Source organism: Mesocricetus auratus, unplaced genomic scaffold (genome assembly GCF_017639785.1).
Source record: "Mesocricetus auratus isolate SY011 unplaced genomic scaffold, BCM_Maur_2.0 Super-Scaffold_100008, whole genome shotgun sequence".
Lineage (NCBI taxonomy): Eukaryota > Metazoa > Chordata > Mammalia > Rodentia > Cricetidae > Mesocricetus > Mesocricetus auratus.
The window spans coordinates 36,418,288-36,443,065 of record NW_024429192.1 but is presented as its reverse complement, the minus strand read 5'-3'; the positions used below and the strand labels follow the sequence as shown (position 1 = coordinate 36,443,065).

General features: G+C 39.6%; 1 protein-coding gene across 25 annotated transcripts in view; it reads left to right on the top strand.

The window, feature by feature from the left end:
• LOC101831061 (ABI family member 3 binding protein) overlaps positions 1–24,562 on the top strand; it is a 210,688-nt gene extending 186,126 nt beyond the window's left edge. For all 25 annotated transcript variants that reach the window (XM_040750661.1, XM_040750651.1, XM_040750665.1 and 22 more), the window contains 9 exons: positions 2,781–2,909; positions 3,586–3,654; positions 8,450–8,659; positions 11,187–11,295; positions 19,882–19,961; positions 20,595–20,624; positions 21,089–21,250; positions 22,252–22,374; positions 23,306–24,562. In XM_040750661.1, coding sequence (XP_040606595.1) covers positions 2,781–2,909; positions 3,586–3,654; positions 8,450–8,659; positions 11,187–11,295; positions 19,882–19,961; positions 20,595–20,624; positions 21,089–21,250; positions 22,252–22,374; positions 23,306–23,421 — 1,028 coding nt within the window. In that variant the 3' untranslated portion in view covers positions 23,422–24,562. The remainder of the gene's footprint in view (positions 1–2,780; positions 2,910–3,585; positions 3,655–8,449; positions 8,660–11,186; positions 11,296–19,881; positions 19,962–20,594; positions 20,625–21,088; positions 21,251–22,251; positions 22,375–23,305) is intronic.
• Positions 24,563–24,778: the final 216 nt, after the last annotated feature.

The window sequence follows — 24,778 nt, the reverse complement described above, 5'->3', positions numbered from 1 at the left end:
CATATTTTCCTGGCCAGTCCAACCCTTCTTGGTATGCGGCTTAGGCAGTAGGCAAGCCACTGGCATGTGTGACAGACACATGCTGTCAACTACAGCTTGGAGGATTGAAATACTGACTCTGAATGGGTAGAGTAAAAGAAACCATTCCTCCCTATCCAGGCCAGTTTGTTTCTGAGACACCAGTATTCTTGAAGCCTATTGAGGAGCCAACTTGGCTTTCAACAGTAGATGACTTCAGAATAGAAGTGGGAGATGCTGTACATTGCCAACCCCTCAGAGAGAGTGGAAAATAATGTTCTGTCACTGACTTTGCCCTCATGTCATTGCGAGTGTTACAGGGCTTGGGGGAGGAAGCTGAGCAGTCAAGCTGTTTCTTACTTCCATGTCTAGGTTCATGCTGGCATAGAATGGCCCCGCCAGACCTGGATATGCACACACTCCATCCCTCTTCCAGCTTCACAAAGAAGTCTTAGCATTGCCACTACATTCTGAGTGGTCCTCAGTATACATCTCTGGTACAACAAGCAACAAATGGCTTTGTACTATTTGTTTGTATTCTTATCTCCCTCTCATAGCTTGTGAGTTGTGCTTAGTGTATTCTCTCTAAAACTCCAGAGCCTCACTGAGTGCTTAGAATATGGAGGAAATTTGATGGTAATGACTAAATGAAAACATGAATGAAATGAAGAACCAGTGAAAATAGATCCAGCTTTCAAACCAAAGATTTACCTCACTTCCATTTAGGGACTCTGCTAGCAAGCTGTGAGTTCCTTGTCATCCCTCCTTTCTACCTCTTCACTTCCTAAGTATTTGGTAGGTGGAAACCGGCTGAAAGTATTAAAGACAGCTGTAAAAGATGACGGTGTAGAGAGTTCATGTGAAGGGAGCTGCTGTCATTCCTTTTTGCAAGACAAAAGTCAGGCATGATAATGGCTTTTATGTTTTATGATTCTGGGTCAGTGGGTCACAACCCCTTGTTGGGGGGGTATCAAATGAACCTTCACAGGGGTCACATATCAGATATCCTGCATATTAGATATTTACAGTGTGATTCAAAACAGTAGCAAAATTACAGTTATGAAGTAGCAATGAAAAGAATTTTATGGTTGAATGCCACCACAACATAAGGAACTGTATTAAAGGGTCATGGCATTGGGAAGGTTGAGAACCACTGCTCTGGTTTGTTTTTCCCAATGTCTAGGGAAGGATTCAGCCTCTAACTTGTGCTTTGTGCCTTTCTGGGTCAAGGCCCAGTGAAGGCCTCACAGGGAGACCAGGTTTTTCTCATTAACTATAATGTGAAGCAGCTGTGGCATGAGTGGCACTTGCCTTCAGGTCTTACTGATGAGTCACTGTGGTGCCAGAGTGTGCCATGAGAATCCAGGGGACCATCCCTGCAGGAGTTCCCTGGGTGAGGCTGTGTCATCAGCCACAGTTCACTGGTCTTGGGTTTTGGCTTGGGTTTTGTCAGAAAGTGTAGTGTAGGCACAGCCTCTCTACCCCTGAGCCCAAGAGGAGCCACAAACACATCCCATGTCTGGGATTAGCTCAGGTCATTGCTCACCATGCCCCACCACCCACCTCTAGCTGAGAGAAAATGGTTCCACTTTAAAGCCTGGCAACTAGTGATTACAGCGGTCCAGTTTTGATTCAGTAATCTACTGGAGGTCTAGGCCCATTCTGAGGGTCTCTCACAAGTGCTTGTAAACAGTCTTGGCTCCCACATGGTATCTACCAATTGTTGCCTATCTCTAAATCTACAAAGGACTCCCAAGTCCCACTTTTCTTACCAGGGTGAATGTGTGGCTGCCATTTTCTGCTGACCCTGCCAGTTCTGAAAAGCTCAACTTCTCTGAGTTTTTGCTTGCCATTTTATTTGCCATTTTGTGGTGGCACATTCCCTCTAGGAGCAAGGGCCTGGGTCTGTGGTGAAAAGCAGAGCTCCATCTACCTGACTCAGCCATGACTGCACACTGAACCAAACCCTAAAGTCCAGCTAGTATCCCTTGACTAGTAGTCTAAGGACTTTTCCTAGGAAGAATATAAAACCCACCCTATGCTCCACTTACTGTACTAAACATGGTCTTGCTTGGACCTTGAAATGGATCCAGATTTAGAGACTGAAAAGTAACTTTAGCATAAAGTCATTGAACACAGCAACTCAGAGGAGCACCGTTCTGGCCACTAGGCCAGAACCACAGATTGCTCCGGGGATCATTGTCCTCCTAGTCTGATCATCTTCCATATCTGCCAGTTCATCTCTAAACAAGGCCATTCTATACCAAATGGCTAGGGTGAAAGTCTCATCATTCGATTGTGTCCCTTCCCCATGGGAAATCTTTTCACGGTCCTTTTACCTTAAAATGGCATCCACAGCAATGATGTTCAAGTTCCTCCCTGGTCTGCACTTCCTTGGCCCTCCACACTTAGGTGGGACAGGACTTCCCTTCCCTCAGCTGTCTTGTTCTCCTGAAGTGATTCACAGACTGAAGCTCTTGCACTTCCGTGAAGACAGGCTTCCCCACTGATGCCCACTTTCCCCATAGACAACCACTCCCTCTCCCTGTCCCCTCTGTGACCCTTTGCAATTCTTTCACAATATCGGTGATGTCTCAGTACCCTTGGCTCAGGCAGCTATCTCTATCAGGGACCAGGTCTAGCTTTCTCTCCAAGCCTGGCTGATAGTGCCAAGCCACATGGTGTGTGCTTAATAGACGTTTACTGAAGAGATAAATGGGAAACTTGGCCCTGCTCCTACTGCTTTGGTTTCTGCATTACAGGAATCATTTCCTCGAGCCGAGCCACTTCCCCACCCCCGAAGGCAACACTCAAACCTACTGGAACAGTCGCAGAGCGACCAGAGGCAGAAAGAAAGCATCCAACCACTCCTTCTTCTGAAGAAGAGATTGGTTAGTGTGTTGGTTCTCACTAGACACTGTGCTGCAAGATGCTCAAATATTTCAAATTAGGGCAGACAAAAAGCTCAGGGTCTTCTAACTTTAGGAATGTTTATCTATTCAATTTTAGAGTAATATTTACTAATGACATTGTGTTATAGAATAAGCTTTTTTTCCGTGGCAGACATGGAAATGCCAAGTTTTTGTTTTTTTTTAAATATATAAAATATAGACTATCCAATTACAGATTAAAAAATTAGACTACTAAACTACCTGCTACTATGAATTACAGATATTTTAACTTTATTGGTTATAATTTTTTTTTTTTGGTTTTTATGAGACAGGGTTTCTCTGTATTGTTTTTGAGGCTGTCGGTCCAGCCCGGCCTCAAACTCACAACCTGCCTCTGCCTCCCGAGTGCTGGGATTAAAGGCGTGTGCTACCACCACCCGGCTGATTATAATTTTTAATCTAGTATTGTCACACTCCAGAATACCTTGTTGCAGGATGCAATTAGAGGTCTTTTTATTTTGGGTGAAAATGTTTAAGACTAGGGAAGGAAGTCAAACTACAAGCCGTTTATTAAGGAGGAATAGTGATTATCTTTGATCTGTACCGCTTGTGTCAGTATACTAGTTTTTCTTTATATTTCACTGATTTTTTTTGTGATTTTTTTTTTCATTCTCAGGTACCATGACAGATTTTAGTTCGAGCCCAACAAGAGAGACTGATCATCTTGGGAAGCCCAGATTCGTAGGTATGTCTGACTCGGCACTTTGACTTTAGTAGGACTATTCTGGTAGGTAGGTCAGTCGGGTATTTACTGAGCAAATATTGTAGGAGCTTACTGCAATCTGAATTTTTCATATTTCGTGCAAGTCCACTGGGCAGCAGGTGCAGCAGGCTAGGATAGGCTAGCCTCAGGTCCACGCTGCATGAGTGCATTTGCTGCCCGAGACACAGAGTAGTGGTGACCCAGAAGAAGCCCAGTAAGGAGAGGCGATCCACACGGCCATGTTTTGAGATCCTTTCTACGTTATATCTGCACAAGCCCAGATTAGAAATTGGGAGAACACACTCATTTTATGGACGCAGAGATTGTTTTAAGATACTGCAAAACTGTTTTCCAAAGCAGACGTATTGTTTTACATTTCTGACAGTATCGATGAGGACTCTGGTTTCTCTGCCTCCATACCAGTGCTAGATGCAGTCAGTTTAAAATGCCTTTGCCATTTTAACAGGTGCAGAGTGGTATATAATTACGGTTTTAATTGCCTACCCTAACAAAATTCCACCCAAATTTCCATGGGCTGAAGCGTTAATCTGACTAATCTTAATCAATGAAAACAAGGAGTCAGATTTGGGAGGAAGACCCGGCAGATCAGATAACTGGAGTAGCGACCAGTCTTCCTTTTCCTCTAATTCCTCAATTCCCAATCCCAAAGCGCTGAGATCCTGTCTCTGCCCACCTCATCACTTCCTCTCTCCATATCCCTAGTGCTGGAATTAAAGGCATGAACCTACCAAGTGCTGGGATTAAAGGCATGAGCCACCACTGGCTTTATTGGTCAGAACACAAACAAAATACACACAATTGGCTGCTTTTTCTTGCAGTTCTGAAGGCAAGGATTCCGAGATGGGTCTCTCTCCTTACCTGGCAGATGGTTCCCTTCTCACAGGAGTGGCTGTGTACTGTGCCTATGAATCCTGCTGTCTCCTAAGAACCCCAGGCTGGTTGGGATATGGTTTCACAGCTTTCAATCTTATTTATCTCCAAGTTCTTATTCAGTTTCATTAACTTCTTTCTATATTTACATCTGTTGAGGGTACAGATCTAATTATTTATGACTATAAAAAATTACTGATTGACTGAGCCTTGCATTTATTATGTAGGGTGTTTTCTATTTCTGATAGACATCTTTGCTCTGAAATTCAATTTGTTGATATTTATATATCTGGCCATGCTCTCTCTGAACTGCATAATTTTCCTACCTTTTACTTTTAACCATAATTTAATCTCTTTATATTTATACTGTGTATTTTTTAGACATCCTTGCATTAGGTCTTACTTTTCTTACACATTCCAACAATCTCTGTGTTTTGTTTGTAATTTATGGAACCTCTCAAATTATTATTTTTTTCTACTTACCTATCCTTTGATCTCCTTTTTGGCCTTCCTATAGTTTATAATTCCACTTTATGTGTCTTGTTCCTTATGACCCCTTGTTTCAGTTGTTCTGTGGGAACTGATAGTGTGACTCCTTAACTTACCATCTATTATCTAGTAACAATAAAGCGTCCCCAAACCAACACTCTTAGTTCTGTAGCTTCTTTCTTTCCTCCCGAATTTGCACTATTATTGTCAATATCTACTACACAAATTTGATTTCAGTTTTTCAAAGTAAGTTAACGTTAGACTTGGACTAAAATACTGTGCAAAAGCACCCACACTGTTACTACCACCTTTCGTCCTTTGGGGGGGGACACACACTTTCAGCCAGTGAAACCTTTGCTTGAATTACTACCTTATGCTATGGATTTGCTGGAAGTAGTTTGTTGGTTTTTTTTAGAAAGTGTTTTTCACTGGTTATTGATTCTGCATAGAAGATGTCACCCATTGTTTTTGACTTGCATTCTTCTCGATGGGAGAACTACTAAAACCCTCATTTTTATCATTCGATATGTTTTCTCTATCTCATTTAAATATTGTCTCTTTTTCGTTGGTTTTAGGGAACTTAATTATGAGTTATATAGTTTTCTTCATATTTCTTGTTATTAAGACTTTTGATATTTAGCTTTTTAACTTGTGATTTAGAAATTTGGAACATCTGAAGTCATTGTTTCTTAAAATATTTTTGTATTCATTCTACTCCTCCTCTTTTGGGTACTTGAATTATGAGAACTCTTCAGTTTTCAAAGTTCCCAATGTCCACTGTACATTATCCCCCACTCACACACACACATTGTTAGTTATGTGCGGTCTCTAAGTTTTCCTGTTCTGTGGTATCTCTTGTATTAGTTCTATCTCATGTTATATCTTAAAGTTTTCATCTCTAGAAATTTGATTTGAATAAATTTTATCCTATTTCAAAAGTCATTTTTTTATATTTTATACTTTATTTTTAAATTTAAATTAGAAACAAGGTTGCTTCACATGTCAATTCCAGGTCCCTCTCCCTTTCCCTCCCCTCCTCCCGCGCTCTCTCACCATTTCCCCAGGGAGAGTGAGGCCCTCCAAGGGGGTGTCCATAGTCTGTCATTTCATCCAGGACAGGGCCTAGACCCTCCCCCAAGAGTCCAGGGTGAAAGTGTATCTCTCATTGTTGGATGGGAGCCCAAAGTCCATTTGTATACCTGGGATAAATACTGATCTACTTCCCAAGGCTCAATAGATTACCTAGGCCTCCTCACTGACACCCACATTCAGGGGGTCTTGATCAGTCCCATGCTGGATTCCCAGGCATCAGTCTGGGACTCAAGAGCTAAGCCTTGTCAGGTCAGCTGTTTCTGGGGGTTAAACCAGCCCAGTCTTAATCCCTTTGGTCATCAGCCCTCCCTCTCTGTTACTGGATTTCTTGAGTTCAGCTCAGTGCTTAGCCGTGGGAGTCTGCTTCTGCTTCCATCAGCCACTGAATGAAGGTTCTGTTTCCCAGACTCTCTGGCCATGGGATTGTAGGCTGGCACTCCCCAGATCTATGTCTAAAATCCATATATGAGAAAGTACATGCCATGTTTCTCTTTTTGTGACTGGGTTACCTCACTCAGGATGGTTTCTTCTAGTGCCATCCATTTGCCTGCAAATTTCAGGATTCCATTGATTTTTCTGCTGAATAGTACTACAATGTGTACATGTACCACATTTTCTCTATCCACTCTTTAGTTGAGGGGCATCTAGGTTGCTTCCAAGTTCTGGCTATTACAAATAATGCTGCTATGAACATAGTGGAACAGACATCCTTGTTGTATGAATGGGTATCTTTTGGATATATGCCTAAGAGTGGAGTTGCTGGGTCTTGTGGTAGGTTTATTCCCATTTTTCTGAGGAATCTCCATGCTGATATCCAAAGTGGCTGTACAAGTTGGTACTCCCACCAGCAGTGGAGGAGTGTTCCCTTTCACTACAACCTCTCCAACATAAATTGTCATTGGGGTTTTTGATTTTAGCCATTATAACAGGAGTAAGATGGTATCTCAGAGTTGTTTTGATTTGCATTTCCCGGATGGCTAGGGATGTTGAACACTTTCTCAAGTGCCTCTCAGCCATTTTAGACTCCTCTATTGAGAATTCTCTATTTAGTTCTGTAGCCCATTTTTTAATTAGATCCTTTGCTGTTTTGGAGACTTGCTTCTTGAGTTCTTTGTAAATTTTGGAGATCAACCCTCTGTCAGATGTGGGATTAGTGAATATTTTTTCCCATTCTGTGGGCTGCCTTTTTGTCTTGCTGACTGTGTCCTTTGCCTTACAGAAGCTTCTCAGTTTCAGGAGGTCCCATTTATTAATTGTTGATCTCACTGTCTGTGCTACTGGTGTTATATTCAGGAAGCTGTCTCCTGTACCAATTCATTCAAGGGTACCACTCACTTTATCTTCTAAGAGGTTCAGTGTGGCTGGATTTGTGTTGAAGTCTTCGATCCATTTGGACTTAACTTTTGTGCATGGTGATAGACATGGATCAATCCACATTCTTCTACATGCCAGCATCCAGTTATGCCAGCACTAAAAGATGCTTTCTTTTTTTCCATTGTATATTTTAGCTTCTTTATCGAAGATCAGATGTTCATACATGTATGGGTTAATATCAGGGTGTTCAATTCAATTCCATTGGTCTACCTGTCTATTTTTGTGCCAATACCAAACTGTTTTCAGGACTACAGCTCTATAATAGAGCTTGAGGTCGAGGATGGTGATGCCTCCAGATGTTGCTTTGTTGAATAAGGTTGTTTTGCCTATCCTGGGTCTTTTGTTTTTCTATAAAAAATTGATTATTGTTCTTTCAAGGTCTTCACAGGTCATTTTTAAATCTGCCTTTTCCTTGTATAATAATTATAGCCTCTGTGTGAATTCTAAGTTGGTTTCAAAGGACTGATTTTTCTCACTATGAACAATATTTTCCTGTGAATTTGACCTTGATGAGTATTGTACACTTCATTCCTAGATATTCTTGAGTTTTGTTCAAAGGTACAGTTGATTATTCAGTACTGCCTGGCCCTTGTGAATCTGGCTTTCTTTAGAATGTTGTTTGGTATGGTACTCATGCCTGCTGCCTGAGAGTCACTACCTCAGCATTATGAGGTAAGAACTAACTAAAGAGACCAAACAGTATCCAACGAGATTAACACTAGGTATATCTACAAATTCAGGAACTCCATCATATACCCCAGAGGCAGGAGTTTAGTTTTAAGGCTAAGAAATCCTCAGCACTGTTTTCAAATGTCTGCTCAGAATGTGACACTGAAGTCCTCAAGTAGATGATCAAATTGGCTAGTTTTCTTCCTCCATTCTCTTCACAAGTGTACCAACTGTCAGAGTCTTCTCTCCTTCCCATTCTTAGGCCCTCATGTGCGATACATCCCGAAGCCAGAAAACAGACCCTGTTCCATCACTGACTCGGTCAGACGGTTCCCAACAGAGGAAACCGTGGAGGAGAATGCCACCAGCCCACCACAGAACCCACCCACCAACCTCACTGTGGTCACTGTGGAAGGTTGTCCCTCATTTGTCATCTTGGACTGGGAAAAACCACTAAATGACACTGTCACTGGTAAGATTATGGCACTAGGATTTGATGTTGTGGTGGATAGTTTTGATAGCATAGCTCTTCCAAACTAGGCAGCCTGAGTCAAACTGTGGCACAAAAATCACATCTAAGGAGGAGCAAAGTTCTGTTGTCCAAAGTGTCATAGGTGGGAAAATGATGGTTTCTGTTATGGGCTCCTAGTTAACTGGGAACTTTAAAGCGGTATTCCCTTCCACAGTCTGGAAATATAATCTTACAATTTTACCAAGAAAATCACATAAAGTGTGTGAAGACTTGACATCTCAGATAATATCTAAAATAGTTCTCTTTTATAAACTGGCTGAGAACTTCCAAACAGGCTAAAAATTATTTCAACTAACTCTGGAGAAATTGAAAATAAACAAAAACTCCCTCACTCCCAGGCAATTTGCTACTTCTCGGAGGAAATTCTGAGTGTGCTACACTGACCTAATTTCTCTATAAATGGTCATGGAAAATAAGAAACCTAGCATCATTTTTTTAATTTGTTACAATTTGTTTGGCACACTTTGATTCTACATATAGAAAAAGAGGGCCAAACAAGAAATGAGAACCACTGACATCTGGGATTGCTAGTCAGTGGGAGTCCATGGGATTGCCTATTTCAGGGAACAGACGCATAGACTAAGCAGCTGTCTGAAGTATACAGGAGCACAATGAAAGGTAAGGGTGTGGGTGAGGAGACTCGGAATCTTCCCGAAAATATTTTCTACTGCAGGTAAAGGAGAACAAAGCCATTGTCCCTCCTTCAAAACTCTATATGTGACTTATATAGAGCAACTTTCTATATAAGCATTACATTTGCTGAACTGTCTTATTTCTTGTTTTCTTTCTCATAAAAGGGCAGCCTCTGTCACCACTAGCATTCCTAGGAATCTGCCAAGTCCTGTATATTCCTGTAGGGTTGAGCCAGTAGATAGTGCTTCCTTAATTCCTAAAATTCAATCAACTTTCAGTATTGAAACATCCAAAACTCTTGATTACCCATTGTGCTAATAAGAGTTCTAGTTTCCTGAAACCAAATGATAAACCAAATTTTGTTTGTCCTAAAGATGTTGGAATTATTTAATCTGATCTACCCAATTTCTACTATATCTCCATTTGGATAATATGGTTTTTCAAACAGGGTTTCTCTGTGTAGCCCTGGCTGTCCTGAAACTCACTCTGCAGACTAGACTGGCCTTGAAATCACAAGGATTCACCTGTCTCTGTCTTCCGAGTGCTGCTACCATCCTGCTAAGTTATATAAATTTTAATTGTAACAAGTCATGAGGAGAGTAGACTTTATATACCTAATTAATAATTAAATAATACTTGATAAATATTTTCTTAGTAGATGCTAATAAGATGCTTGGAGTCCTTCACGATTAAAGATCTCATGGCCAAGGACTACAATTAGCTTCTTGGCTACAATTCCACATTTAGCCATTGCTCTCTTAGTCTACCTTTAAATATCAGACTATCCTAACGAGCTTCATAGATGCAATTTTTTGATTTTAGTATTATATGAAATACCACTTGATTTCAGATGGAACTACCTACCAGCTAGCAGCTCAGATAACACAGACAGTAATTCTTCTAATTCCCAAATGAGAAGTAGGGAAACAAGTTAACATGTCTGACAGATTCGCTTATTTTGAAGGCCTTTCTCTGTTGATGAATGAGTACTTCAAGTTCATAGAAATCTGCCTTTAAGTGAAATTTACACAGACATTAAGGTTGTAGTTTTTATTTAATACAAAGAAAACTATCCAGGGGGCATAAATAAGCATTAGGTTCAAAAATCCAATTCTACAGCTCTAAACAACAAAGGGGTTATATTAGTTAATTGTTGCTGCTGACACATAGTTTTAGGGTCAGATTTGTTCTATCAGGACACCATACTCTGTGCCCCGCCACACACACACACACACATACACACAAGATGATAGCATAAAACATGTCTTCCATTAAAGGACTGTCCCTCATACAGTGCTTTCCCTAAATGGGCCTTTCTATCAAACTAAGCTATACATCGAAAACAATGGTCAGCAATCTTCCCCAGGCATTATATTAGGTCTTCTTCCACTCTGATAAAGCAAGGTTAGTTAATATGCCATTCCCCAAAGCTTTGAGAACCTCTGCCATCTGGTGACTGAAAATTGCTCCAGCCCAATGATGCCGTGGGGCTGGAGAATGGCTCATCTGTTAAGAGCACTCCTTCTTCTTTCAGAGTACATGACTTTGATGTCCGGCACCCATGTTGGGCAGCTCACAGTCACCTGTGACTTCAACTCCAAGAATCCAACAGCCTCTCCTGGACTTCACAGGGACCTGCGTGCACATGTACACTGCCCCCCTCCACACATACATATACACATAATTAAAAACAAATCTATTTTTAAGATCAGTTTCTAGAACTGTCACCGATCTGTCATCTCTATGAGAGTTTCTTTAGCATGCTATTAGCCTTAGGAACAAATAAGTCAACCGAGACATAACACAGGTGTCAACTGCTTTCTTCCTTTTTCAGAATATGAAGTCATATCCAGAGAAAATGGGTCATTCAGTGGGAAGAACAAGTCCATTCAAATTACGAATCAAACCTTTTCTACAGTAGAAAATTTGAAACCAGATACAAGGTAAGGCCCAGTGCTGTTCCTGGTGAATTCTGAGAGGTGCAGAAACTGCAGCCACAACAAAGTTCAGAACGATAACCTTCCCTCCTTAAATGGGGATCTTGTTTTAATTCTGGATTCCTTCAATGCAATTCTGAATACCTTGTATCACATTTTCAAAATATTCTTATTATTAGGATAAAAGAGCTTATAGGATGGGCTTGTAAGTTAACAGTATAAATGACAATATAAAAAATAGGCCATTAATAGAAAATATTGATATTTTTTTTGTTCTGTCTGTCCTGAAATTTGCTATGCAGACCAGGCTGACCTAGAACTCTTTGAGATCTGCCTGCCTCTGTCTCTCAAGTGCTGGAATTAAAGGTGTGCACCACCACTGCATAGCTATGCAAATATTGACTTTTAAATAACAAAGTTTAGAAAGTCTATGAGCTAGAGATAAATGGAGTGTGCATGGCATAAACTAGACTTTCAAGGACTGGACTCTGATGCTGGAATGGGGAAAGTAAGGGATGCAAACTATTTGACAAAACACAGACAAAAATTTTATTTAAAATAGCTATTGTGGGCCCCACATTGCATTAGTTACTATTCTATTACAGTGCAACTTATAAAAGGAAAGCATTTAGTTGAGGGTTTGCTTACAGTTTTAGAGGCTAAGTCCATGACCATCACGGTGGAGGCATGGCAATAGGCAGGCATGACATTAGAGTAGTAGCTAAGAGCTTACATCTTGGCAAGATGGGTGTAGAAAGAGCAAAAGACTGTGTCTGGCTGCTGGTGTGAGCTTTTGAATCCTCAAAGTCCATCCTCAGCGACACACCTCTTCCCACAAGGCCACACCTCCTAGCCCTTTCCTAATCCTTCCCACTAACTAAAGTCCAAACATGAGCATATGGGAGTCATTCTCTTTCAAATCACCACACAGGTGCAGCAGCCCTTTGCCTTAGGGACTTTTTACACTGAAAAGAATAGAATAGAATTTTGGTGATCAGTTGCATATTTTACTGTTTATACATTAACATGAGGTCATTCAAGTTTCAGTATAGTTTTATAATTTTCTTTTCAGTCTAGAATATCTTATCAGTTCATTTTATTACTGTAAGAAATAAAAAGGCCCTCAGACATTTCTGATTAGCTAGCTGTAGAGAAGTTCCTAGAAGAGGTTTCCTTTCTTTCCTAAGTTTCCTTTGCTATCCCCTCTCCATCATCTTCTGAATGGGTTGAGCACAGTGTTTACATGACATGAGAATGAGCCTGTTTTAACACTGGCAGTGGTAGGGACGTCCTTCCAATCAGTTTAGAGGAAAAGAAACTAATTAATTGAGGTCAACTATAACTTCAGACATTTAGTGTAAACAACATGCATTTCTTCCATAAACAGGATATTTAAAGTGCCCTGTTTTCAGCTGTAATATGGAAAATGTTTCAACTTTTAATTTTCATGAAAGCTTCAAGTTAGCATATGTCAGTTAAAGCCCAAATGATCTTGATTCTGTTTCCTCAGCAAGATTGAAAGAAAGAAAACTTTTTTTTACTATAATAGATTTTTAAGGAAGAATTAAAAATAAAGCTTAATTTCATTGAACCTTTTTAATAGGTAGATTTATGCTTGCAAGACTTATGTTTTCTCTTGAGTTGCCTGATTTTTATTCCATTTAATAGCATGAGCGGTGCTGTACACTATATTCATGGAAAGACATAGGCTTTGTAAGTGTACACTGTGTACCTTTTCTGAATCAAGCTGTCCTCACAGATTCTCACAGTGCACATATTAGTTTGTGACCTACATCTAGAACAGTTTTTCCAGGAACATTTGAAACCAAATTTGTTTGCTGAAGCTTCTCATTTCCATTGAACTATTGTTTCTTAAGAGCTTCTGTGAGTATAAACGGCAAGTCTAGTAGGAAGCTTAATTAGTAAGAGTTCTACACAGCGTGGCACGAGTTCTGGAAGTGGCCTGCGGGAGTGCTGGAGGAGATTTGGGAGTAGCCCTCCACAAAGCCTGGGAAAGGGAAAAGGTTGGGCTGGGGCCTGAAGGATAAATAAAAAGCCTTACATGGTGACGGTGGTAGGGAAGTAAGAGTCGCAGAGAATGTAGTACAGTACATGTCAGTGCACAGAAGCAAACTGGATTACAATTTAGAATTCCCTCCTGGGTTCCTTATTTGAATAACTGAAAGGAAGTGGCTTTGGAATGATTTACTATTACTCTGTTACACCACAAGGTGGCATGTCTAAGTACTGTATTTTGGTGATTTTTCTATTATTTTAAAATATGAAAAGTGGAACTGTCTAGCAGCTAATCCGCACACATCCCATGGGTAGAGTCAAGGTTAGTGTTGATCAGTGAACCAGAGAGAAGGAAGTATAAATGCAGAGATATGAAATTCACACACTGGCTGGGGGAGACATTCTAGTCTAGAAGCTAAGTGACATTGGACTACACATTCCTTTCACAACCAGTTCTCAAATGCTTGTTCTTTATTACTTCGCCATGTGTCCGTCTATCATGCAGAGGCTCAAATTCTTGCTTTGCAGTATGAGGCTATCCAGCAGCTGTTTGCTGATGAGAGGACTCAACTCAATATCTGGTGTCAAATGTTCCTGTGTCTGGGCTGGTGCCTCATGGTCACAGCCTACGGCTGCAAGGGATAGAAAGCTATCCCTTGCAGTAAGGGAGGCAAAAGAAGTCTAGAGATGCTAAGACAAATGCTGTCTCTTCCTGTGGAGAGAGACCCTATCTCACTACCTCTAAAGCAAAAAGAAATATGGGAATGTTGCTATCAGTCGAACCAGTGTCATAGTTAATTTTTTATTGCTGTTAAGAGATATGAATGATAAAGGCAACTTATAGAACAATTTTATTGGACGCTCGCTTAGTTTCAGAACATTCACTCATGATAGTCATGGCAAGGGGCATGGTAGCAGGTAGGCAGGCATGGTGCTGAAGCAGTAGCAAAGAGTTAGCATCTTTCCCCTGCCCCCCAAGATAGGGTTTCTCTGGGTAGCTTTTCAGGCTGGCCTTGAAGTCTCCCAAGAGCTGGAAAAAAGTCATACCACCACCCAGCTTAAGATATCCACAATTAGAAGATAAAGAGAGCTAACTGGGAATACCAGGAATCTTTTGAAACCTCAAAGCCAGTGACATACTTCCTCCAAGGCCACACTCCCTATTTGCACCCAAACAGTTCCATCAACTAAGGACAGAGGATTCAAATATATAAGCCTACAGTGGCTATTCTCATTCAACCACCAAAATCACTCCAGCCCACTCCCCAATACTACCTATTTCTTCCACCACCAAATCTTCTTTCCTACAACTGTCCAGGAACAGTCCTTTCTCTTCTAGGCAGCATGCAGCTCTTGTTGAACTGGAAGTAAAGGTGTAGAATGAGCCTCTCTTATCTGAGATCAAGCCACAATGTCTCTAAGACCACCAACTATACTTAATTCTATAAATAGGAGAGCTGATAAAGAGTATTTCAATCTGGCACCAGTACTGATAGAGCCAGGCAGAGTGTGACTTAGTTGATCCTTGGGGTCTTCTGGCACATAGTTTTGGGATAGGCAAAACCATGCAGTCAGTGAGAATAAACTAAGACCCAGATGAGCCCATAGTGAATTGTCTCGGTCAGCAGTTTGACTTTGAGTTTGCCTTGAGATTAACTGCTTAGTGCTTTGTTTGGTAACATTGATGGTATGTGCTCTTTCTGATGAACTAGTTGGCAATGCCATTGGACACACATGATCACTCAGGCTGAAAAGGATTTTTAATGGTTCAGGTTTCTGTTCCAGAAAGCCCATTTCTCTCCTTACTCTACTGAAAAACTGAAGAGTCTGTTGTATATGCCAGAATTACATGTGGTCTAGCAATTTCCTATGGAAAATGGACTCTGATAATTAAATCAAATTCATTTCATCTGTGCAAGTACTTTTGTTGACATCTGTGAGCTCAGGATTCTGGGCAACAGTTCTTCTCTAAGACTAAAACCTACTGAAGTTTGGGCCTCCTGTTTACACCGAGTTGATAAAACATTGGCACTGATGGTTAGCTGTAACACAGACGACTTCATATAATCTGTGAATCTGTCTGAAAGAAATGTGTGAAATAGTCATTATGCCTGGATCACAGGGTTTATGTGAAATTCAGGTCTCTGCAAAGTCTTTATTTAATTTTCAACACCATCTATAGATTTGGTATAAAAAGAAATAAGGTGCCAAAGCATCAGGCATTTTACTTAGTTCTATTGTAGGTGTGGGCAACAGACAAGTAATTCCTTCCTTGTTAAAGAAACAAATAGAGGCAGTTGCTCAGATACTAACTTTGCACCAGGCAAAAGACAGCTCTCCAAGAATGGATCTCTACAGAGGACAGATCTGTGCTCATAACTGCATGCCTTGTTATTATAGTTCCTTTTAATTCCTTATGTCTAGAAAGGTGGGGGAAAGTCACAGCAGCACCAGAATTAGAAGTGAAGCCCAACTCTGCAATGTCTAGTTCTCAGCCCGAACCCCAGAAATGAGACACAAGAAACTTCTCTTGGGGCATAATGGGCAGTCAGGTTATGATCCTCCATGATTTCTTCATCCCTGTTTTCCCTTCGGTCACTTCTGTTCCTTCTCCCTGCCACCCTCTTCCCTTTCCCTTCTTTTTTGAGACAGGTTGGTATGTTGCCCAGGGTGGCCTCAAATTTGTGTTCCAGCTTCACAAATGGCTGTGCTGGGATTACAGGGATGCCACCATGCAGGTTCTGTCCCTAACTGAGGCATCCTACTCTACTCTGCCCCGTAGACCTTTACCTGTATCTTAGTGATGCACAGTGATTGACATTGCATGCTGTTAAGTGTCCTGAAATGCTGTAGCCCTCCAGTGTCCTTGAGAGATCGAGCAAACTGTCTACTTATTGCCTTTTATTCTTTTTTATTCTACTTTTTCCAGTTCCCTTCCTCTGACAGAAGACCTTACTGAAATGGGTCTCCAGCAGGGGTAAAATGAACTAATAGCCATACATTCCAAACCAAAACACAGCCACTGAGTGTTTTTGTATAAAAACAAGTTTTATAAAAAGCAGTTTGACGTTTGAGAATTTTGTTAACCTAACTTTTCTAACCAGTAGGGAGCTATGTAACTGAAAGTACATTCAACAATAAAAGCTATAACTCAGTTCTAAGTTTATGCCAAAACTGAAGGCAACAGAGAAGAGGTGAGGGAGTGACGGCGGTCGGTGTCCATCCCACTGGGGCCTGCAGCTTTATGCCATACCGACAATGCAGAGGGTAGCTCCTAGAAATGGACATTCTGCTTTTGACAGATTAGCTGAGCAACTACAGACCATACTCTCTGGAACCATTTTTCAATTTGTTCCAGTAATTGATAAACTTTTAATTTGCATGTCAATTTTTATAGCTGTTCTCCAAACTGGTGGTCTCAAATTTTACCCTCCATTATCCTTTCCCTTTGGATAATGTGTAGGTTTTTAAGTCTTTCAACGTATTAAACTCTTGCCGCTGCCCCTCATTTTGTGGCTTCCTGAAGAATCAAATATTGGAAAAACAGTAAGTCTTTACATACATTTAGTTTCTTCTGATCCTTTTGTTCAGCTGAATGTGGATTTTAAGATGATAAAATGAAGGCCTTCTAGAAGTATTGATTTTCCCTTAATTTCTAGTCCTGCTGCAAGTTAAAACACCATTCTGACTTTGATCCCTCAAATAGGACCCATTATTTTACTCAGGTTGGATTTTTTTGTCATTATCCCTTGGTACTCTGAGAAATTACAATTTGTATGCTTTAATTCCTTTCTCCTCTTGTTGGGAATGGAGTAGGTCTTTTTAACCTTGAAAACTTGTATCTTTAAGTTCAGGGAGGATTGGAATCCTATTTTATAGTTTCTGCCAGTTGGGTTTTCAACAATAATCCAATCTTCTTATTTTGTAACTTTGACTTTTCCATCTATTTTTCTGTCTGCGTCAACTTTATCTTCCAAACTTTTATTTAGTTTTTTCAAATAACTGTTAAAATTCTGAGGTAGCACCCTATATTTATATCCACTATTGTTGAGACTTTACTTTTAGAGGCATATGGTGTCACTCATGTGACAAAATGTGCTTTCTGGGAAAGAATCTGCCACCAGAAATATTTTTTGTTTATAAAGGGTTTAACCAGCCAAAACATGTTCTTGTGTTGCTAAACATAAGTGTATTATTTTTCTTCCACACTTGTATTATAAAATATTGGGAAAAACCTTCAGAAAAAGTAAGTTATGAAAACTTGTAGCCATGCTAGAAGCAAGAATCAAGTGTAAGTAGCCAAAATAAAATGACAGGGAAGAGTCCAGCAGTCAGATCTGACCAAAAATAGATGCCACATGCACTCCCACCCAAATCAAACTGCAGATGCCTGTGAACCCCCCTGCCCCCCCATACTCAGTTCTCCAGTCTTATGAGATTTTGGGACTGTTTGAGGTCCACTTGCCGTAGGAAGAATATAACCTTGGAAATATCCCATGTATACAATTTAAGTAAATAGCATAGGTGTGTTTTTAATATTAAATTTTTATTTCAATTAGACACAATCTTATTTTACATATCAATCCGAGTTCCCATCCTCCCATGCCCCCCATCCCATTCCTTTCTTCCCAGGGAAGGTGAGGCCTTCCATGGGGGATCATCAAAGTCTGTCACATCATTTGGGGGGAGGGCCTAGGCTGGGAGAGTATCCCCAGCACAATTCTTCACAGACCTTGAAAGAACAATACTCAACTTTATATGGAAAAACAAAAAACCCAGGGTAGCCAAAACCACCCTGTACAATAAAGCATAGGTGTTTTCAGATCACCATTGTTTGTCTGTGTGATCATGTGTGTGCAAGGGTAGTCCCATGTGTGAATGCCATGATGCACTGTGGAGGACAGAGGACAGCTCTGAACCTTAGGCCTTGCTTTTTACTTTAAGAGGCCTCCTTTGTTGTTTCCTGCTGTGTGGCTATGCAAGCTGACCTATGAGTTTCTGCAGATTCTTGCTTTCACTTCCCTTCATGCTATAGGAGCACTGAATTTAGGATTACAGATTGTATGCACTGCTGCCCTCCAACCCCAGCCCTGCTTGATATGGGTGCCAGGGATTGGAACACTGGTTCTCACACTTGAATGACACTCACTTTATACACGGTGTCATGTCCCCAGTCCAGCATTTTCTATGGTAAATGGCACAACACCTTGTATCAGTTCTTTAGCTTTCAAAATGCTTTGACTTCTGTAGTTAAGAATTAAAAGGAAAGTTTTAATTCTATTTCACAAATATTTCCAGTTTGGAAAAGTGAAAGTATTACAATAGTTAAAAACTTCACTGTCCTGAAATAGTGAGATTTTGGGAGAATGCCTCATGGGATTTGTGTGCTGGATTATTTTATAAATGCAGAATGATAATGTTATTATTATTTTAACACATAGTAGGGACTTTAAAAAATGGTTCCTATCTTGTGAACAGTGGAATCTGTCCTACTAGAATCTGGAAGTGATCTATCAGTAGTAAAGAAACTCACTCCAAGGATCCTCCCTTTTTTGTTTTTAGCACTGTCTCGACCAAACCGAGAACTGCCAATCTTGTTTCACACATGCTTATAAAGTACTTACCTTTTGTACTCTACATTTTTACTTTGGGGCAAACTTCTCAAACATGAAATTTATCTTCCAAAAACCTTGCAAAGATCACAAGACACTGTCTGCTAACTCAGGCTGTTTAAGGCCGAGAGCAAATGCAGGCGAGTCCTCTGCTGAAGGAAGTCAGTTTCAGACAAATGTTACCCTACTTTCCTGCTCTGGCTTTCTTAAGAGAATCTGAAGTTTTTATAGCTTGTGAAAAAGAACCTTCAATTATGCACAATTTTATGACTCACTCTTAAGGATGGAGCATAAGCAAGCACACTTAAATAAATAAATAGTTAATTAGTTAATTAATTAATTAGGACCTGAGCAGTGTGAGCCTGACTTACTGAGTAAAGGGGGGGACAAAGTCTCAGCTTTGTGTTCATGCTCTTAGGATTCTAACAGCCCACTTTCTGGACACCCTGGCTTCCTGTGATCTGTATCAGACCCAAGTTGTTCCAGGAGAGACAACCAGTACTGCAAAGACACATTCTCCTCATGTGCATCTCTCAAAACCAGTGGCCACAGAATGCATGCCAGTAACTCAAGTCTTTATTCTCAGTAGCCGAGGTGGGACAAATAATCTGCATTTAAAGAAACTTTCCCCTATTACCACCCTCTGCTGTGATTCAGATGCCACAGTGAAGAACGCTGGGATGACAGGGAATAAGAAAGAACTCTCCAGGTGACATCTGAAGCAAAGGGAGGTTCCTTGTTGCTGGAATTAGAGTGGGTTACCACATATCTTCCTATATATCCATTGTAAACCTGATTGGTTATTTCTACTAATTTGTTATTTTTAAGACAGCTAACTTTTCAATAATGTTTTTCTCACAGGAAACATTAGACAAGATGTTGAGAAAGAAACAGGAGTTAGAAAATGCTGTTCCTTAAAACCCTCAAAAAGATGTTAGTGTTATTTTTATTTCTCCTTACACAGCTATGAATTCCAGGTGAAACCCAAAAATCCACTTGGTGAAGGCCCTGCCAGCAACACCGTGGCATTCAGTACTGAATCAGGTAATCATGTTAGCAGTAATCATACATAGATGTGAAGGAACATAATCACAAGGGCTGCACAGTGTCTTGAATTCTAAAAAAAAAATCCATGAGAAGCTAATAGATGAAGGTACTAACAGTTATCACTGTTTTTCTTCACTCGGGTTTATGTTAGGAAAGAAAAATGAAAAACTGTAATCTATAGCCCCAAACATAGCACATGAATGCCTCCACGCATGCCCAGAATAATGCACATCCAGTATACCAGAGGAGAGAAAAACCTGAGTTCTGTGAAACTGTCTGTACATTCCAAAGCTTCAGTCCATCAATAAAAATCTGTATGCAGACAAATTTGCATAATTTTAAATTATGTATCTTGGTAACTTTAAAATTAATAGTTTTATACAAAACTGAGAAAGCTTTTGAAAAAACTAGAAAACCTATGCTCAGATCTACTCAAATCATGTGTAAAAGAAACAGCTGAGTAGCTGAAGAATGACCAACAGCCATTTCTTTCCAAAAAAAACCTTTCAGATTCAGTCTTCAGCAAGATTGTACAAACAAGACCTAAGTGTACACAGCATCTTCGTTAGCTTACTACTGTAATAGTAGACCCTTACCTAAAAGGCTCTTTTGTGTGTTGTTCCTTCTCAGCGGACCCAAGAGTGAGCGAGCCAATTTCTGGTGAGTACCAGTATCCATGGGGACTACATATATTTCTAAATTAGGTAAGCACAGCAGAACTTGAGCTGAGCATCTTTATATCTAGAAGAGGTGTGACTCTTTAACTCATTGGGGGGTGGGTACTGAGATTTGCTTTCCCTCATATACTAGTTCACTCAAAATTTGTTTACATTAAATCTTATACTACGTTGCAAAAAAGAGCCCTAAATGTGTCTATACTCCCAGAACTGCAGGAGACTAGTCCAATACCTAAGATACTGCTCTGAGATTTATTTCATTAGTGACAGAAACTTATACTGGGGTTTGTTCAACCATTTCAAATATTTTCAGCCCCCAATATTTACAGTATCAAAGAAATGAGGTATCAGCAAATTGGCAATAACTCTGCAGGCTGCTTTTGTTGTAAAGCTTTTAGTTCTTCAGGGTTAAATACTGAACCCAGACCATGTGTTTTCCTCTTGCAGCAGGAAGAGACGCCATCTGGACTGAAAGACCCTTTAATTCAGACTCTTACTCAGAATGTAAAGGCAAACAATATGTTAAAAGGACATGGTATAAGAAATTTGTCGGTGTGCAGCTATGTAATTCTCTCAGATACAAGATTTATTTAAGTGACTCCCTCACAGGTACGTTCCAATACCCTTGCCTTTCTATGGAGCTTCAGACCCAGTACTTTACGCAAGATTCTTTCAGAAAAAGATGTTACAGAGATAGCTGAAACAGTCTTAGAAGTGAGGACTTAAAGATCTGCAGTTTGGAGACAGATAATGAAAATGTAACATACAACAGTGACATGACGATCAACTTCAATGCACAGGCAGGCACTTGCACAGCAAAGCTCAATACTGTCACAACCACCCAAGAATTAAAATACTAGTCATGAAAGGACTGTGACATCCTTAAAATGTCTGAAGGGCTCACACCCCTTGCACAATATTCCTTTATAATGTTTTCTTCTCTATTTGTGTGGTGAAAAGACTTTGGTCTACTCATTCATTAGGTACTATTCTGGGTTTGGTGGATGACAATGTGCCAAATGCCACATTCCTGCTTTCAAATAGAGTAACTCTCCTTCCTCTCTATAGGAAGGAGAGACAATAAATAAACAAGTAAATTAAACAAGAATGTCACACAGGGTTATACAGAATGATTCAGTAGAAATGGAAGCTCTTTTAGTAGAAGAGCTTTAGGGAATGTCTGTCTGCAAAGGTATCATGTCTGCATAAGTAAATTTTGGGAAGAAATCAACTTCAAAAAGTCTAGGAACAAAAGATCTCTGGAGAGGTGTGGGAAGAAAAAGTGCAAGACATATTGGTCGGTCCTACTAGTTTAGGCTAAGATTAGTAAAGAAGAAATCGTATTCTGAGTACATTAGGTGATTGCTGGAGAGAATATGGAGGGAGTAATAGCATTACTTGCATTTTTTCAAAGTCACTGTGGTCTGAAGGGGAAAAGGAGGTAAGAATACAAGCAAGCACACAGCTAGGAAACTTTTCTAGTTCAAGAGATGCTAGTGGCCTTTAATCTGGGAAGTGAGGGAAAAGACATGCAAAACTATCCTTTGAAATAATTGATTATGGGATTGCCATACACTAAAGAAAACATTATTTCACTTCTGGTTCTTCAGGCAAGTTTTACAACATAGGAGATCAGAGAGGCCACGGAGAAGATCACTGCCAGTTTGTGGATTCATTTTTAGATGGCCGCACAGGACAGCAGCTCACCTCTGACCAGTTACCCACCAAAGAAGGTATGCTTTCTGACCATCCGAAGTAGACGGTTTTGCAGATTAGCACAAAAAAACAATCAGCTAACAGAAAAGGCTACTTACTCTACCACTAGGGAAAGAAGAAACTTAATTAGATATATAAATGTATTCTGAGAAAAACAACCTTTTCCGAGTTTGTATAACCCATAATGTCCCAATCACAGTTGTCCCTCACAGCTTTAGTCATATGGAACATACTTGATCATCTTTTTGCTCCTTTAAACATTGTTAAGAAAATTTCTACTATACAAGGAAAACAGTATTTCCCTTTAAAAAATCTATGTAAATCAATTAAAATAAACCGGAGAAGTGAATATACTCAGCAGTTTGCTAAATACATGCTAACAGCAGGCTATATAATGAGGATTGAAAACTTAATCCTTGCCTAAGCAGAAAGGGGGAAAACTGTCCAGATCACACAGGAAACACCTAATTATTTGAGGTTTCCAGTTACACATTTTGTCCATGAACACACAAATACCAAGCCTCTTAAAGATGCTACTATAAGCCGGGCGTTGGTGGCGCACACCTTTAATCCCAGCACTTGGGAGGCAGAGGCAGGTGGATCTCTGTGAGTTTGAGGCCAGCCTGGTCTACAAAGTGAGTTCCAGGACAGCCTCCAAAGCCACAGAGAAACCCTGTCTCGAAAAACCAAAAAAAAAAAAAAAAAAAAAGATGCTGCTATAAGATACTTGAGCATAAGAGGCCGCTGAAACCACTCTTATAGTAAGACAAATGTCAAGACCTCAAGTCCTAGGTTCCTTGTGTTTCTGGATATTCTCTATAATCACTAGTTTTCTAAAAGGCTTTGCTTCACTCAGAATAACCTTCAGCCACCAAACAGTCTCATATCTATGAATGCAGCGGGCAAAGATACAAAAGCTCTATTAAACTAAACTCTTTTTCCTCTTAGGCTATTTCAGAGCCGTTCGCCAAGAACCTGTCCAATTTGGAGAAATAGGTGGTCATACCCAAATCAATTATGTCCAGTGGTATGAATGTGGGACCACAATACCTGGAAAATGGTAGATGCAGGAAAATTATTTTCAAAGTACTTCTGGTTCATTATCGCAAAAAGAAACAAAGAACCTGATGGAAATACTATGGTATTTGTCACACCTTTTCCAAGCTATTTTGGTTACTATGTATAAAAGTTTGCAGTCTAACTGATGGCAGTACTAGATGTTTATTATTAGAAAAGATTACTGAGAATATTTATCAGGTTTTACAAAGTCATTTTAAGAAATCAAGATATTAACATTAATAGAATAACATTTTTAGGGAAGCTGGCTCCCTATTCATGATATTTTAAGAGATCATTTGTATATTATTTATCACAGTGTTGTAATGTTTTCAGATACTTTTATAACGAAATTAATGTCAAAAAATCTTTATGCTTTATAAAAAGTATTTACTTTATTGATGTGTACGTGTTCTTGGTGAGTTAATTCCACAAATCTCTACTTGGTTTAACTTATTGGATCAAATAATCTTCAGCATAATACATGTGAGAGAAAGGTGGTTCTAATATTTACATTTATGTAAACTTCAATTTTTTAGCATCAGATGAACAGATTTTGAGTTTAAATAGCTATATATTCATGCTAACTTTTCCATAAGCTACCAGCAAATTACTGAAAATAAAAATCTGAATACGTATAATTTTATTTCAGCTAGAAACAGCTGATAACCTGACATGTTAAATGATAAATCATTTGTTTTCTTCTGTGCCCACAATACTACGTCTAAAAAATACTTTCTCAAATTGTTCCTTTAAGCCATTCTTTTAAACAGCTCTATGGTTCTACTCAAGCTGTATGTAGAGATTGAGTGTGAAGTCAGCATGAAAATATAATGCATGGTAAGATGTTATTGTTTCATAGGATATATTATATATTTATACACTAAGGCCATGAATGAATGAATGTATCACAGGTTGTTTTTGTGACACTGTTAACTCAAGCTGTAACAAAACTGACTCATTTTCATGCGGAAAAAAAAATATTGCTTTCCTTCACATGGAGGAAGGAGCCAAGAATCTTATTGCCTGCCCTGAAAAGACTTTTTTCTGTATGTATCTTTCAGTATGCTTCAGTTTCATCAATGCTACATTTTGTATTTCTCAAGCAAATATAAACTCTGCAATAAAAAGATGTAGGTTTCTAAAAAATGTTTTTTTTAATGCTCTGAATAGTTTGTCAATATGTAAATGCACCTTTATTCCCATAAGGAAAATTGGGATATTAAGAGCTGCCAAACCCCTAATGTGTTTACAATCTAAGTCAGTCATGTTTGTTATATATATTTTTTCTCAAATGGAAATCAATTTCATAAATTTTACTTGAAGACCATATACCAATAAGATGACTATTTTCCTTATGCCTGA